We start from the raw sequence: 15602 nt of genomic DNA on the forward strand, positions 1-15602 counted from the left end.
AATCCAAAAAAATCTTTTCACTGCTTTCATACCTGCTGATTGCTGAATGTTTGTTCCAGCTCTCACCATCTCAGGATCTAGACAAAATCACTTGCAATTAGTACATGATCCATGTACTTAAAATTTGTCTTTTAATTGCATCTTTTTATTCAGCTTCAGGTATTCTTGTGAATTCTATCAAGCTGACTGACTAGATTTTTGTGTGGTCTGTGATGTCCTCTTTTATCATATCCATAGCGTAATCTTATTGATCATCCACAATAGATTCCAATCTGGGAATCTCACTGATTTATCATATGCTGTCTGCATTGATTCACTCTAGGACTGGTGGAAAGACCAACTGCCATGAGGATCAAGAGCTGTATCTCTTGAATGGAGACCAGGATGTAGGTAGATTCTATGAAAACTGCTGCTTTTATTCAGCTTCACTTGCCAGTAACCATCCTTCACACCGAGTGAAGATTTTTCCCTCATCAAATTGTTGTGAAATTTCTTCATCAATTGGAATGTGGTCATGAAATCTATTCAAAACTTTATTGAGATACTTTTAGATCTGTGAACTCTCTCATTCTTCCTTTTTTTCACTGCTATCATGCTGCTAATCCAGACTGGAGGAGTTATTACTTTCTTGATCACTCCCTTGTTTTCTTTCTCTTCTATCCTGTCTTTTAAGCTGGACTGAAGGAATTTGGAGCTCTCCTTGGCAGATTTTGAATTGGTCTCACTCTCATTCACATTGAGATGACATTCACCAGTAAGATATCCAAGACCTTGTGCAATCATATGACATAGGAACAGAAGTAGCCCATTCAGTCCATCTAGTCTGCTCTACCATTCAATGAGATCATGGCTGACTTGATAACCCACTGCTCTGCTTTCCTGCCTTTCCCCTATAATCCTTCCTTTCCTTACTGATTAAAAATCTATCAGTCTGGCACATATGTAACTCTGCCTCTAACTGTGAAGAATTCCACAAATTCTCACTACCTTCTGAAAAGAAATTCCTCCTTCTTTCTATCTGCAATGTGTGACCCATTATTCTGTATCTATAAAAACATCTTTGTAATCATATGGGATCTGGTCAGCAGTCTGGCATTGGGGTCTGCAAAATGCTCAGATCATTTCTGGCAAGTGTTGGGGTTAGCAGTCTTAGCAAGTTTAGACTTGCTTCAGCTGAGAGGAGAAGAATTTGTCCAGTGTCTCCTCTCTGTGGACTATTTTTCTTCTCTGTGGACTGAGCTCTCAGCTTCACTTTTCCGCTTTGGGAAAAGTATCATTCCAACATATAATCTCAACTTTACCATAATTTTCAAGTCACTGCCTTAATCCACTTCATACAGGTCTGTGAAGCTCATGATGATGTCTTACATGTCTCCTTCTGGTTAACAGTCACAAAGTATTTATCACCTCTAGAACTCACAATGCCAACCTGTCATAGTGAAAAAGTCAGTATCATCATAAAGTCAGTTCGTCAGAATTTTGGATGACATCTCTTCAGCAATCATCTTGATCAGCTTTTATTTCTTTCTAGTAATACTTTGAATGCAAAGTAATTCTGCTTCTTGTGGTTACAACACTGGTTTTTCCACACTGGACAAATTTCCTTTCACCTTTCCCTCTGGTATTTTTCTGCTGTTTATTTTCTGCAAATATTTTTACGTTGATTTCATTCAACCTGGAATGTCTATCAGCATAATGCAGTTTCTTATCTGTTCTTTCATTAATTCACTTCAGCTGATACTTGACCACATGTGAACTTCAGCACATGTCAATAGCTCTTAATAGTAAACATTACCTCTCTCAGAAGACGTTCTCACAGTGGAATTACTAATGCCTAAGACACTGTTATCTTTTTGGGATCATCTTTCAGTTGTGCAAACTCAAAGGATTCAGCCAGATGCAACAGTGTGATCTCATACTGATCAATACCCTCCCACTCCTCCTGATGGCCGTATGCATAAATTACATTGAACTCTCTATATCAGTGTTACTTATGAATGTTTTCAAGGCCTCAGATTTCTTCAGTCTATCTTATTTGCTCCTCAGTGAGATCTAGCAGCTTCAAGTCATACAGCATAGAAACAGTCACTTCGGTCCATGCTGACCAAGTTTCCTGAACAGAAACTAATCCCATTTGTCTGTCTGGTCCATAACCCTCCAAACATTTTATTATATTCATGAACTTATCCAAATGTCTTTTCAAACATTCTAATTGTGTCTGCATCCACTACTTCCTCTGGCGGTTCATTCCACCTACAAACTACCCTCTGTAGAAAAGGTTGCCCCTTGGGTCTCTTAAATTTTTCTCCTCGCTCTTTAAAAAAATGTCCCCTAGTTTTGAACTCTCCTCTCTAAAGAACAGACCTTTGCTATTCACCTTATCTATGCCCCCTCATGATCTTACCTGTATAAGATCACCCTTTAACCTTCATTGCAGTAAAAGTTTCTAGCCTTTCCATAACACACACCTTCCAGTTCCAGCAACACCCTAGTAAATCTTTCCTGAACCCTCTCCAATTTAATAATGTCCTTCCTGTAGCAGGGCTACAGTACTTCAAAAGTGACCTCATCCAATGTCCTGAGAACCTGAACATGACAGTCTAATGCTTATACTCGCTGGTCTGAGCAATGAATGCAAGCATGCTAAACACTGCCTTAACCATCCTGTCTACCTTTCTCAGCACTGAAAACAGGATTGCTGCTCTTATTTGATCAGTCTTGTTTTTTGTATCTATTTCATAGCCTTGACAAAGAAAATGTAAAAAAAAATTCCAGCTCTGTCTCATTCCTTTAATTTTCTATAGTATCAGGGAATGGACAATTCACGCCTATTTTCTCACACTCAGCACTTCCTAGATGCAGAATGTGATTTTAATTCTTTGCTTTCTTTCTAAAAAAAAAGGAACTGGCGCTCTCTCAGCTCAGAAAATCAGCACAATTTCTGTTGGACTCTGATGCAATTTCAAAAGTGTTTATTACCTGCTCCCAATGAAAGTGAAAGTACTTAGAGTGGAGAAAGCAGTCACATGATGACAACACACCAGCCTGTACACTATTTACAAATACATTTTCCAAAGCATCTAAGTGGTAGCTTGATCTTGGGATTGGCTCTGTTAATGTTGTTTGATGCTGCTGTAACTACAAGTTCCCCAGTTTACAATAGTGTTTGCCTGACAATCTAATTTCTGCATCCCTTGTGTTGTAGATTTAAAGAAATGAATATGTGAATTAATCGCAGGAGTTGCATATTTGGTTTCTCTTCATCATATCAATTTATTCTTTAATAGGTTAGAAATTCATTCTCAATAAATGAAAAATATCTGAGTGAAAACTGCTTTGCTGGACAATATATCCTCAGCCTCCTGCAGAATTACAATTTTACCTCCAGTAATTGGAAAACAATCATGTTTTTGAAAAAGGTTTGTATCCTGTTTATCATTTTTCTCAGTATCTCAAACCATTGTTGACAACTACACCTGTAATATTGCCCATTGTCACCTGCACCACCCACTCATCTACTGCAGAAATTTGTGCTTTGCCTCCTCCAAACTAGAGCTTTCTACATCCCCAGTTGGACTCTCGCCTTCCATCCTCCATAATCTTCTGCACATCCAAAACTCTGCTGTCTGTCTTCTAACCCTAACCAAATCCTGATTTCCCCCTTCACCAATCTAAATTGGAGGAAGGCTAATTTTGGCAGTATTAGGCAAGAACGTTCAAAAGTTGATTGGGGGCAAATGTTCGCAAGTAAAGGGACGGCTGGAAAATGGGAAGCCTTCAGAAATAAGATAACGAAGTATATTCCTGTTAGGGTGAAAGGAAAGTCTGGTAGGTATAGAGAATGCTAGATCACTAAAGAAATTGATGGTTTGGTTAAGAAAAAGAAGGAAGCATATGTCAGGTATAGACAAGGTAGATCAAATGAATCTTTAGAAGAGTATAAAGGCAGTAGGAGTATACTTAAGAAGGAAATCAGGAGGGCAAAAAGGGTCATGAGATACCTTTGGCAAACAGAGTTAAGGAGAATCCAAAGGGTTTTTACAAATATATTAAGGACAAAAGGGTAACTAGGGAGAGAATAAGGCCATTCAAAGATCAGCAAGGTGGCCTTTGTGTGGAGCCGCAGGAAATGGGGGAGATAATAAACGAGCATTTTGCATCCGTGTTTACTGTGGAAAAGGACATGGACGATATAGAATGTAGGGAAATAGGTGGTGACATCTTGAAAAATGTCCATATTACAGGGGAGGAAGTGCTGGATGTCTTGAAACACATAAAAGTAGATAAATCCCCAGGACCTGATCAGGTGTAACTTAGAACTCTGTGGGAAGCTAGGGAAGTGATTGCTGGGCCTCTTGCTGAGATATTTGTATCATCGATAGTCACAGGTGAGGTGCCGGAAGCCTGGAGGTTGGCAAACATGGTGCCACGGTTTAAGAAGGGTGGTAAGGGTAAACCAGGGAACTATAAACCAGTGAGCCTTACGTCGGTGGTAAACAAGTTGTTGGAGGGAATCCTGAGGGACAGGATGTACATGTATTTGGAAAGGCAAGGACTGATTAGGGATGGTCAACATGGCTTTGTATGTGGGAAATCATGTCTCACAAACTTGATTGAGTTTTTTGAAGAAGTAACAAAAAGAGTTGACGATGGCAGAGCAGTAGACATGATCTATATGGACTTTAGTAAGGCGTTCAACAAGGTTCCCCATGGGAGACTAGTGAGTAAGGTTAGATCTCATGGAATACAGGGAGAACTAGCCATTTGGATACAGAACTAGCTCAAAGGTAGAAGACAGAGGGTGGTGGTGGAGGGTTGTTTTTCAGACTGGAGGCCTGTGACCAGTGGTTGCCACAAGGATTGGTGTTGGGTCCAGTACTTTTTGTCATTTATATAAATGATTTGGATGTAAGCGTAGCAGGTATAATTAGTAAGTTTGCAGATAACACCAAAATTGAAGGTGTAGTGGACAGCAAAGAAGGTCACTTCAGATTACAATGGGATCTTGATCAGGTGGGCCAATGGGCTGAGAAGTGGCAGATGGAGTTTAAATTAGATAAATGTGAGGTGGGTGCATTTTGGGAAAGGAAATCTTAGCAGGACTTGTACACTTAATGGTAAGGTCCTAGGGAGTGTTGTTGAACAAAGAGACCTTGCATTGCAGGTTCATAGCTCCTTGAAAGTGGAGTCACAGGTATATAGGATAGTGAAGAAGGCGTTTGGTATGCTTTCCTTTATTGGTCAGAGTATTGAGTACAGGGGTTGGGAGGTCATGTTGCGGCTGTACAGGACATTGGTTAGGCCACTGTTGGAATATTGTGTGCAATTCTAGTCTCCATCCTTTCAGAAGGATGTTGTGAAACTTGATAGGGTTCAGAAAAGATTTACAAGGATGTTGCCAGGGTTGGAGGAGTTGAGCTATAGGGAGAGCTTGAATCGGCTAGGGCTGTTTTCCCTGGAGTGTTGGAACCTGAGGGGTGATCTTATAGAGGTTTATAAAATCATGAAGGGCATGGATAGGATAAATAGACAGTCTCTTCCCTGGGGAGGGGTAGTCCACAACTAGAGGGCATAGGTTTAGGATGAGAGGGGAAAGATATAAAAGAGACCTAAGGGGCAAGTTTTTCATGCAGAGGGTGGTGCGTGTATAGAATGAGCTGCCAAAGGAGATGGTGGAGGCTAGTACAATTGCAACATTTAAAAGGCATCTGGATGGTTATATGAATAGAAAGGGTTTAGAGGGATATGGGCCTGGTGCTGGCAGGTAGGACTTGATTGAGTTGGGACATCTGGTCGGCATGGACAAGTTGAACCAAAGGGTCTTTTTTTGTGCTGTACATCTCTATCTCTAAGTCATAATTTTAGTTTAGGGAGGACATGGATTCCACCTCAGTCCATTGGCCAGGATAATTTCAACATCTTCATTTACTACATACACTGGTTCTTAAATGTTCCAGTGTTTATTGTTGCATTGCTCTGGGAATCCATTCATGTGTTGATCAGTTCCTCCTATCATTACTAACCTTAACTTCTATAATTAAATTCTATGATACCTTGACCTATCCATACAATTGAAATACTCTGAGCCTCCTCCTCATTGTGACCATTCAGTAAGTCTGAGTCAGAGTCATAGAGATGTACAGCACGGAAACAAATCCTTCGGTCCAACTTGTCCATACTGACCAGATAACCTAACCTAATCTAGTTCCCATTTGCCAGCACTTGGTCCATATCCCTCTAAACCCTTCCTATTCATATAGCCGTACAGATGCATTTTAAATGTTGTAATTGTACCAGCCTCCACCACTTCCGCTGGCAGCTCATTCCACATATGCACCACCCTCTATGTGAAAAAGTTGCCCGTTAGGTCCCTTTTATATCTTTCTCCTCTCACCCTAAACCTATGCCCGCTCATTGTGGACTTCCTCACCTAAGGAAAAGACCTTGTCTATTTATCCTATCCATGTCCCTCATGATTTTATAAACTTCTATAAGTCACACCTCAGCCTCCAACGCTCCAGGGAAAACAGCCCCAGCCTATTCAGCTTCTCCCTGTAGCTCAAATCCCCCAGCCCTGGCAATATCCTTGTAAATCTTTTCTGAACCCTTTCATGTTTCACAACATCCTTCTGAATTGCACACAATATTCCAAAAGTGGCCTAACCAATGTCCTGTACAGCTGCAACATGACCTCCCAACTCCTGTACTCAATACTCTGGTCAATAACTGAAAGCACACCAAATGTCGTCTTCACTACCTATCTACCTGTCACTCCACTTTCAAGGAGCAATGAACCTGCACTCCATGGTCTCTTTGTTCAGCAACACTCCCTAGGCCCTTACCATGAAGTGTATAAGTCCTGCTAAGGTTTGCTTTCCCAAAATGCAACACCTTGCATTTATCTAAATTAAATTCCATCTGCCACTTCTCAGCCCACTGGTCCATCTGAACAAGATCCCATTGTCATCTGAGGTAACCTTCTTCACTGTCCATTACACCTCCAATTTTGGTGTCATCTGCATATACCTCCTATGTTTACATCCAAATCATTTATATAAATGACTAAATGCTTTACGTTTCCTTCCAAATCTGAAGAGCTTAAATTCTAATGTTCCTGAACATTCAGATTTTTAAGAATGAGGATAATCCTAGGTTTTTTTTCTCAAATGTCTCAATGACCAGAACTGAACATAGTACTCAAGGTTCAGTCAAGTCCAAGCTGACCATGTTCTACTTTTCTGAATGGAATTCTGTACACTTTGGTGACATACTTGGACCAATCTGTCATTTAACATTATGTTGTCTGAATGGTTGCTGCTGTGCATTGGCCAACCATTGTCCTTTGAATTTGTGGTTGACAAAACACTTATCCTTTGTTACCATGCTTATCACCACATCCAAGTTCCCTTCTGAGCCACAGTCCATCCTGACTTGAAAATATATTACCATTCCTTCACTGTTACTAGGTCAAAATCCTGGAATTCTCCACTGATTCACATTGACTGCAGCAGTTCAAGAAAGCAGCTCTCCATTACCTTGTGCAACTAGAGAGTGCAATAAACACTGACCAGCAAACAATGTCCAAATGCCAAGAGTGAATAAATAAAAATTATAGGTCATTCTGCTATAATGCACGTTTCATTAATGCAAATTCCCTATAACGCAATTGAGGAATTGGGGGCGCTGTTTCGAAAGTGCAAACTTTTAAAGCATGTATTGGTTATAACGTAATTCCAGCCCCATTAGTTTAAATGGTGCTGCTGTTATGCAATGTTCTTATAACACTGGATTGCATGAGAACGGAACTACTGTGTTGTAGCAGAACCAATTGTAATTGATAGATTTCTAGATAATAATGATATTGAATTATTGGAATAATAAAGAAACAGTGAGGAATGAGAAGATCTTCCATGATCTGGATGGATGATAAAATACACTTGAAGAGCCAAGTGGCTTACTCTTACTCCTCCTCCCAAGGTTCCAGTGTCCACCTCAGAGTTTTGAGGGTCCCGCCATGACCACCCTGTCCTCATTACAACTTTAGTTCAAACATGGACAAAAAAAGTTGAATTGCAGAGGTGAGAGTGATCTCATTTGACATCAAGTTGTTGACAAAATGTGCTGTTAAGGATTTGAGTCAATGGAGAGAAGAAGAAAACTCTTCATGGTTGGAGTTATACCTGGTACAAACTTAGCTAATGGTTACGAACACACCCTAATCTACACAATGTCTTACTTTGTCAGTACATCTGATCACTGCAGACTGGAGGATTCCTGTGACAGTGCAGACTCTCCACCGGACAATCCAAGCATGGTCCGTCCCTGCTAGGTCAGCTGCTTGCTCCTTCATTGATCCGAGTATGTGGCAACCCCAGCCCCACATTCAGCAAGTCTGAGGCCTTGTCCTTCAACTGTGAAAGGTTTCTTCCTACAGACAGAAGAATGATCAGATACCCATTGGCATTTTCTGAGCATGCCTGGATATTGCCAGCCCCTGAGCCCTCCTGAGTAACTATCAACTGCATCCTGAACTGACATAACAATGACGGTATGAAGCAGGGACATAAATGACAGGCCTCAATGTTGCTGCCCCAGCCTTGCCCCTACCTCTATCCTGCCTTGGCGGCACTTCCCTTCCTGTCCCTGGCCACAGCCTCAAGCCAAGCACAATGAGCCCACTCAAACTCTCGGTACTGGTTTGATGTACCCCCACCCAACCCAGCTCCTGACTGCTACACACTTAGCTTATATATTCCACTTGCTGAGCCTTTGGGTGGTCACATCACAGTCCTATTGCCTGCCCAACACTTGCAGCAGGGATGCTCCTGGGTCACAGCGAGTGAATGACTACCTGGTTATCTTTAATATGGTACTGGAACCTTCACGCTGGGGGGTTGACGGTAAGAGCTTTCTGCCTGTTGATTTGCTGTTCTCTTCAAACGTATGTTATGAACCATGTGACCATAGAAGAGGAACTGACCTGTCCCTGAACAGAAGTGATGTTTACTCTCACACCTGACTCCCTAACAAGTGATTCCTTGTTAGGGAGTCTCTCTCTCTCTCTCTCTCTCTCTCATCTTACCTTAGTATCATCTTAAACAAATAGCTCAGCAATTTTTCCCTCTAATGTGTGTTTATTTGTGATAAATGGAATTACCTTGTCCAGCTCATGTTCTAATACTTGATTCCATTGTTTATTCTAATTTATCACCTGCAAATTTTATTTAATTTATATCCAGCTTTTGAATCCAAAGCCTCAAAAGCATGTTTGTATGTCAAAATCCAGTTTCACCTTTCCTATCGCAAAAATCTCTCTTCCTCTATGATCCCCTCCCCAAGATCCTCTCTTCTGTTCACTGCAGCATCCTGTCTCTCTCTCTCTCCCTTTCCTCTTTGGCCTTTCAACTTACTTGGGAAGAAAATCATCCATCGGCAGACATTGGTTTGATTTAATCTATTTTCAATTGCCTGTTTTGTAGCCACATACATTCTTTTCTATTTCCATATCTTTCCATGTTGCAGTCTATTTGCATCATGGTTACTCAGATTTTTTTATTGTTTGCAGATTAAAGGAACAAATGCTGGTTGGACACTTGGATACATGATGAATCTTACAAATATGATCCCTGCAGAACCGCCTTACACCAAACCCCTCACCAATGCCTCATATCTAACAGTCATGGTCATCTTCTCCATCTTCGTCTTCTTTCTGCTACTCGTTGGATTTCTTATTTTTAAGAAAAAAATTTTCAAAGCACAAGATAAGTTGTAATTAAATTTACAAATACAGTATATGCTTGCACCAATGTTCTGTCCATTAATCTTTCAAAACCATTCAGACAAAGCAACCTACTACCTGTCCCAAAACCTGAGCTGGAATTTTATTCTTTGTTGACCAAATGTCCACATTTTGCTATGGAAATTGTTATGGCATTCCATCCATTCATCTTCATGTTGACTCCCTTCACCACTAGTGCATAGTGACAAAAGTGTGAACCATCCACAAGATGCACTGAAGCAACTCATCAAGACTCCTTCAATAACATCTTACAAACCTGTGATTCTTATCAACTTAGGACAAGGACAGCAGATAGATGGGAACTTGACCACCTGCAAGCTCCCCTCCAAGTCACCCGCCATCCTGATTTGGAACTCTATCACTCCTTCAGTATCACTGGATAAAAATTTTGGAACTCCCTCCTTAATAGCACTGTGCATGTCCCTTCACCCCAAGGACTGCAGTGGTTCAGGAAGGATGTCCGTACCAACTTGGGCAGGCAAATTCAGAATGGGGAATAAATGTTGACCTAGCCAATAATTCCCACATTCTGTGAATGAATTAATTAAAATGCTTGAAATTGTATTATGCAGTAAATTTACTTGTATCCAATTTGGCTATACTCTCTCCAGCAGGCCCCAGGCAGTGGAGTTTCTCTGGAATTGTTTAAGATTCATTGGATTAAGCAATCATCCTAATTCCAGCAATGAGTTGTCTCAATATTGTAATATTGAAATTACCTGATATCTACTCATTAAATACTCCCAATGCCTGGACTGGGATTTTGTTCCTTGTTGAGCAAATGGCTAAATTTTGCTATGGAAATGCTTATTACATGGAAATCACATGGCGAACCAAAAATGTGAGGTTTATTGTGCAAATAAGGAACTTGCTACCTAAGATGTCCTATTCTTTTAGAAATTGTGCTGTACTGATTTGTTACTGACAGACATATCATTCAAATACAAATGTGTGCGGTTATTGTACTTCTCCGATACATTCTTGTTAAATTTGCCAGTAATAGTACCCTTTTTTTTGGAATGGTAAATCATATTTAGTAGCAAATAACTCTTTGGTTGTGAAAATGAACTTGTACAAGCAAGGAATCATTCCTTCAGACGTTCATTGTTCGAGATTTAAAATATTTAATCTTTCTTTCCTTCTCTTTAAATCAGTTACAGAAAATGAAACAATATTGAATTTGTTTTTCTAACTTTATACTTCATGATACAAAGTCTGTGTTGCACGTTAACAATTCTTCAATCTAAGTTGTTACGAGACACACGTCCTTTGATCACATAGAAATTTCTGATCCAGTGGAGAGGGGCTCTGTTTGTTTGGATGGTTCACTGACAGCAACTTCTGGTGTCAAAGCCCATATGAAACCTGTTTGTAAGGTAACAGACAGGCACCATTTGTTCACTACTCACCAGTGATCTTAACCAAATGTGTCTACACACCCATCTGATATGCTTCCCAGCTTTTACTGATACAGTGTGGCTTGCTGTGGTCACGGCCCCAGTTCAGGGTCAGTCTGCACAGGGTCGCACCTACTCCAGGGGAATTGTGTACAGCTAGAGCAGCTGGACTGACAATGGCACTGAGGCAGTATTACAGTATGCATGATATCAATTTGCTGCATAGCATTCGACAGGCTGAAATAATGTGGAATTCGACCAACATGTGCAACAAACCAGCACATACCCTACCACTCATTCTCTAATGCACTCAAGCTCTCTCTAACATCCCTGAGTATCAACATTCTGGGAGTTACAATTGACCAGAAACTAAGCTGGACCAGCCATTTGTACGTCACAAGAGCAGAGAGGAGGAGAGGCTGAGACTTCAGTGGCAAGTAACTCATTTCTTGGATTGCCAATGCCTGTTCACTATCTACCAGATACATTTTGGGACTGTGACGAACTACTTTCCCCTTGCCTTGATAAGTGTAGTTCCAAAAACAGTCAAGAAGCTCAATATTATCCAGAACAAAGCATTTGCTTGATTGTTACCTTATCCACTAACTTACATATTCGCTCCCTTCACACACAGTCACAGCAGTATGTGACATTTACAAGATGTACTGCAACAGCTCATTAAGCCTCTTTCAATAGCACTTTTCAATCCTGCAAACTAATTCATTTCAAAGAACGAGGGAAACAGATGTCTAGGGCTACTGGCATCTGCATGTTATCCTCCAAGCTTACACCACATTGACTTAGAAATAGATTATGGTTTCTTTGCTGTCACTGGATCAAAATGCTGGAACTCCCCTCCTGGTAGGTGTCCCTATAATCCCAAAGACTTCAGTTCACCACCACCTTCTCAAGGGCAATTTGGGATGGGTAATAAATTCTGGCCTAGCCAGAGATGCCTACATTATGTAATTAAATAAAAAGCATGCTTGCATCTTCGATAGAAAGCTGATAGAATCTGTTCTCCTTCGTGGCCTCTCTCACTTCCCATCACAATTCACTGGACCATGGTTTGTGCATGCAGTGTGACTGAGCTCTCTAGTCTGATCCTGGATCCTGAATCATGGAGACTAATTGGAGACCTGCGAATATTGTCCTGGCTGACATAGTTAATTCAGTATACAAAAGGAAAATCTAATTAGCCTATCAAGCCATGCTAGTACACATTTGATAATTTGGAAAGAACAGAAATGTGCACAGTCTCAGCTTAAGGGGAACATTGCTCTATTACTCCTCAATATCAGAATGACTTATCAAAATCACAAATTCCATCCGAGATGATTGCAACAAATGTAAACTTTCTCTCCTTTGTCCTTCTCTACCTGCCTGTGGAATAGTGATGAGACCAAACCATTTCCAATGCCTCTCAATTATAAGGCCCTAGATTTCGTAGGCCAGATGCAGACCATTCGGCTGACTGAATCTATTTCACTGCCCTGTCTTAACGCTTGACTCCTTACTTTTAAAAATCTCCCTTTCTCAGCCTTAAATATGCTTAACAACCCAGTCTTGACAGCCCTCTGCACTAACAAAAATTCCACAGATTCACTACCCTCTGACAGAAGAAATTCTTACTCCTTCCTTTCTTAAATGGGTGATCCCCTAACTCAGATCATGTGCTCTGGTCCTAGACCCTCCTGAAAGATTCTCACTTACCAAAAATCTTCGTAAGAACCCCTCTCAGAATCTTATGTATTTCAATAAGGTCATTTTTCTAAATTCCAATGAGTACAAGTCCAACCTACACAACTCCTCACAAGAAAATCCCTCCAAACACAGGATCAACCTTATCAACCTTCCCTGGACTGCCTCCAATGCCAATATCTTTTCTTAGGTAAAGGTATCAAAACTGTTCACACTATTCAGATATAGTCTGTGAGATATTTCCTAATGAACCTGTTCAGAGATGTTAACTAATAATAGCCAGAAAATCACCTGTAATGGCTTCTCTTCTGTCTCCACACTATTTCTTGAAGAATTGATCTTTGACCTCATGTTTATTTTCTACATTCATCTCCTCTGTTCCAAAAGCACAGTATTAACTTTCACATGTACACGAATAACCTTCAGCTTGGCCTCAGCATCACCCTCACCCTACTCCTTCAAAGTTGCTTATTCATCATCCAATACTCATGGAACAGAAATTTTCTTAAATCAACTATTGGGAACACTGGTATCAGGGAAAGATCAAGATCGAGATTAATACAGGCGAAAGTGGGTACTGCAGATGCTGGAGATTAGAGTCGAGATTAGAGTAGTGCTGGAATAGTACAGCAGGTCAAACAGCATCCGAGGAGCAGGAAAATCGACGTTTCAGGCTAAAGCCCTTCATAAGGAACAGCCTGATCTCAGCATTTGTATCATATTTGAGCCTGCAATAATGAGCTCCCGATTTCATATTTATATTATCACTAAAACAGCCTATTTCTACTGGTGACATAGTGTCTTCATTCCTTCTCGGTTCTTTTGCTGGTGAAACCCTCATTTACATCTTTATTAACTCTGCACTTATTGTTTCAATGCACTCCACAATGGTCTTCCACGTTCTACCCTCCATGCCTATCATGATCACATATACTTCTATAAGATCCCCCCCTCAGTCTCCAATGCTGGAAAGAAAAAAGTCTGATCTTGTCCAACCTCTCTCACCTTCATTCCCCTACGCTCTCGGATTAACGAGTTCAACACGCGGCGTGACATCGAACAATTCTTCTGCCACCTCCTCCTCCGCGCCTACTTCTTCAACCAAGACTCTCGCCCACCCTCTGACGACCCCATCTCCCGCCTCCAACACACCCCATCCACCTGGACACCCCGTGCTGGCCTCTTACTCGCCCTCGATCTCTTCATAGCCAACTGCCGCCGTGACATTAACCGCCTCAACCGCTCCACCCCCTCACTCACTCCAACCTCTCACCCTCGGAATGTGCAGCCCTCCACTCCCTCCGCTCCAACCCCAACCTCACTATCAAACCGGCAGACAAGGGAGGCGCGGTAGTAGTTAGGTGCACCGACCTTTACACCGCTGAGGCTAAACACCAGCTCGCGGACACCTCCTCCTACTGCCCCCTTGACCATGACATCACCTCCCACCACCAAACCATCATTTCCCAGACCATCCATAACCTCATCACCTCAGGGGATCTCCCATCCACCGCCTCCAACCTCATAGTCCCACAACCCCGCACCGCCCGTTTCTACCTCCTGCCCAAAATCCACAAACCTGACTGCCCCGGCCGACCCATTGTCTCAGCCTGCTCCTGCCCCACCGAACTCATCTCTGCATACCTCGACACGGTCCTGTCCCCCTTAGTCCAAGAACTCCCCACCTACGTTCGGGACACCACCCACGCCCTCCACCTCCTCCATGATTTTCACTTCCCCGGTCCCCAATGCCTTATCTTCACCATGGACATCCAGTCCCTGTACACTTCCATCCCCCATCACGAAGGACTCAAAGCCCTCCGCTTCTTCCTTTCCTGCCGTACCAACCAATACCCTTCCACTGACACCCTCCTTCGACTGAATGAACTGGTCCTCACCCTGAACAACTTCTCTTTCCAATCCTTCCACTTCCTCCAAACCAAAGGAGTAGCCATGGGCACCCGCATGGGCTCCAGATATGCCTGCCTCTTCGTAGGATATGTGGAACATTCCATCTTCCACAGCTACACTGGCACCACCCCCCACCTTTTCCTCCGCTACATCGATGACTGTATTGGCGCTGCCTCGTGCTCCCACGAGGAGATTGAACAGTTCATCCACTTTACCAACACCTTCCACCCCGACCTCACCTGGACCGTCTCAGACTCCTCCCTCCCCTTCCTAGACCTTTCCATTTCTATCTCGGGCGACCGAATCAACACGGACATTTACCATAAACAACCGACTCCCACAGCTACCTAGACTACACCTCCTCCCACCCTGCCCCCTGTAAAAACGCCATCCCATATTCCCAATTCCTTCGTCTCCGCCGCATCTGCTCCCAGGAGGACCAGTTCCAATACCGTACAACCGAGATGGCCTCCTTCTTCAAATACCGCAATTTCCCCCCAGACGTGATCGAAGATGCCCTCCACCGCATCACCTCCACTTCCCGCTCCTCTGCCCTTGAGCCCGGCCCCTCCAATCGCCACCAGCACAGAACCCCACTGGTCCTCACCTACCACCCCACCAACCTCCATATACATCGTATCATCCGTCGTCATTTCCGCCACCTCCAAACGGACCCCACCACCAAGGATATATTTCCCTCCCCACCCCTATCAATGTTCCAAAAAGACCACTCCCTCCGTGACTCCCTCGTCAGGTCCACACCCCCCACCAACCCAACCTCCACTCCCGGCACC

At 42.4% G+C, this 15602-nt stretch overlaps 1 protein-coding gene across 3 annotated transcripts in view; it reads left to right on the top strand.

Moving 5' to 3' along the window:
• Window positions 1–10764, top strand: part of entpd1 (ectonucleoside triphosphate diphosphohydrolase 1) — a 120608-nt gene extending 109844 nt beyond the window's left edge. For all 3 annotated transcript variants that reach the window (XM_043712869.2, XM_087998823.1, XM_087998824.1), the window contains 2 exons: window positions 3288–3419; window positions 9566–10764. In XM_043712869.2, the coding sequence (XP_043568804.1) occupies window positions 3288–3419; window positions 9566–9772 (339 nt within the window). In that variant the 3' untranslated portion in view covers window positions 9773–10764. The remainder of the gene's footprint in view (window positions 1–3287; window positions 3420–9565) is intronic.
• The last annotated feature ends 4838 nt before the right edge of the window (window positions 10765–15602 follow it).

This window comes from Chiloscyllium plagiosum, unplaced genomic scaffold (assembly GCF_037043375.1).
Source record: "Chiloscyllium plagiosum isolate Xiang-an unplaced genomic scaffold, Cpla_swu_hap1 HiC_scaffold_22, whole genome shotgun sequence".
Lineage (NCBI taxonomy): Eukaryota > Metazoa > Chordata > Chondrichthyes > Orectolobiformes > Hemiscylliidae > Chiloscyllium > Chiloscyllium plagiosum.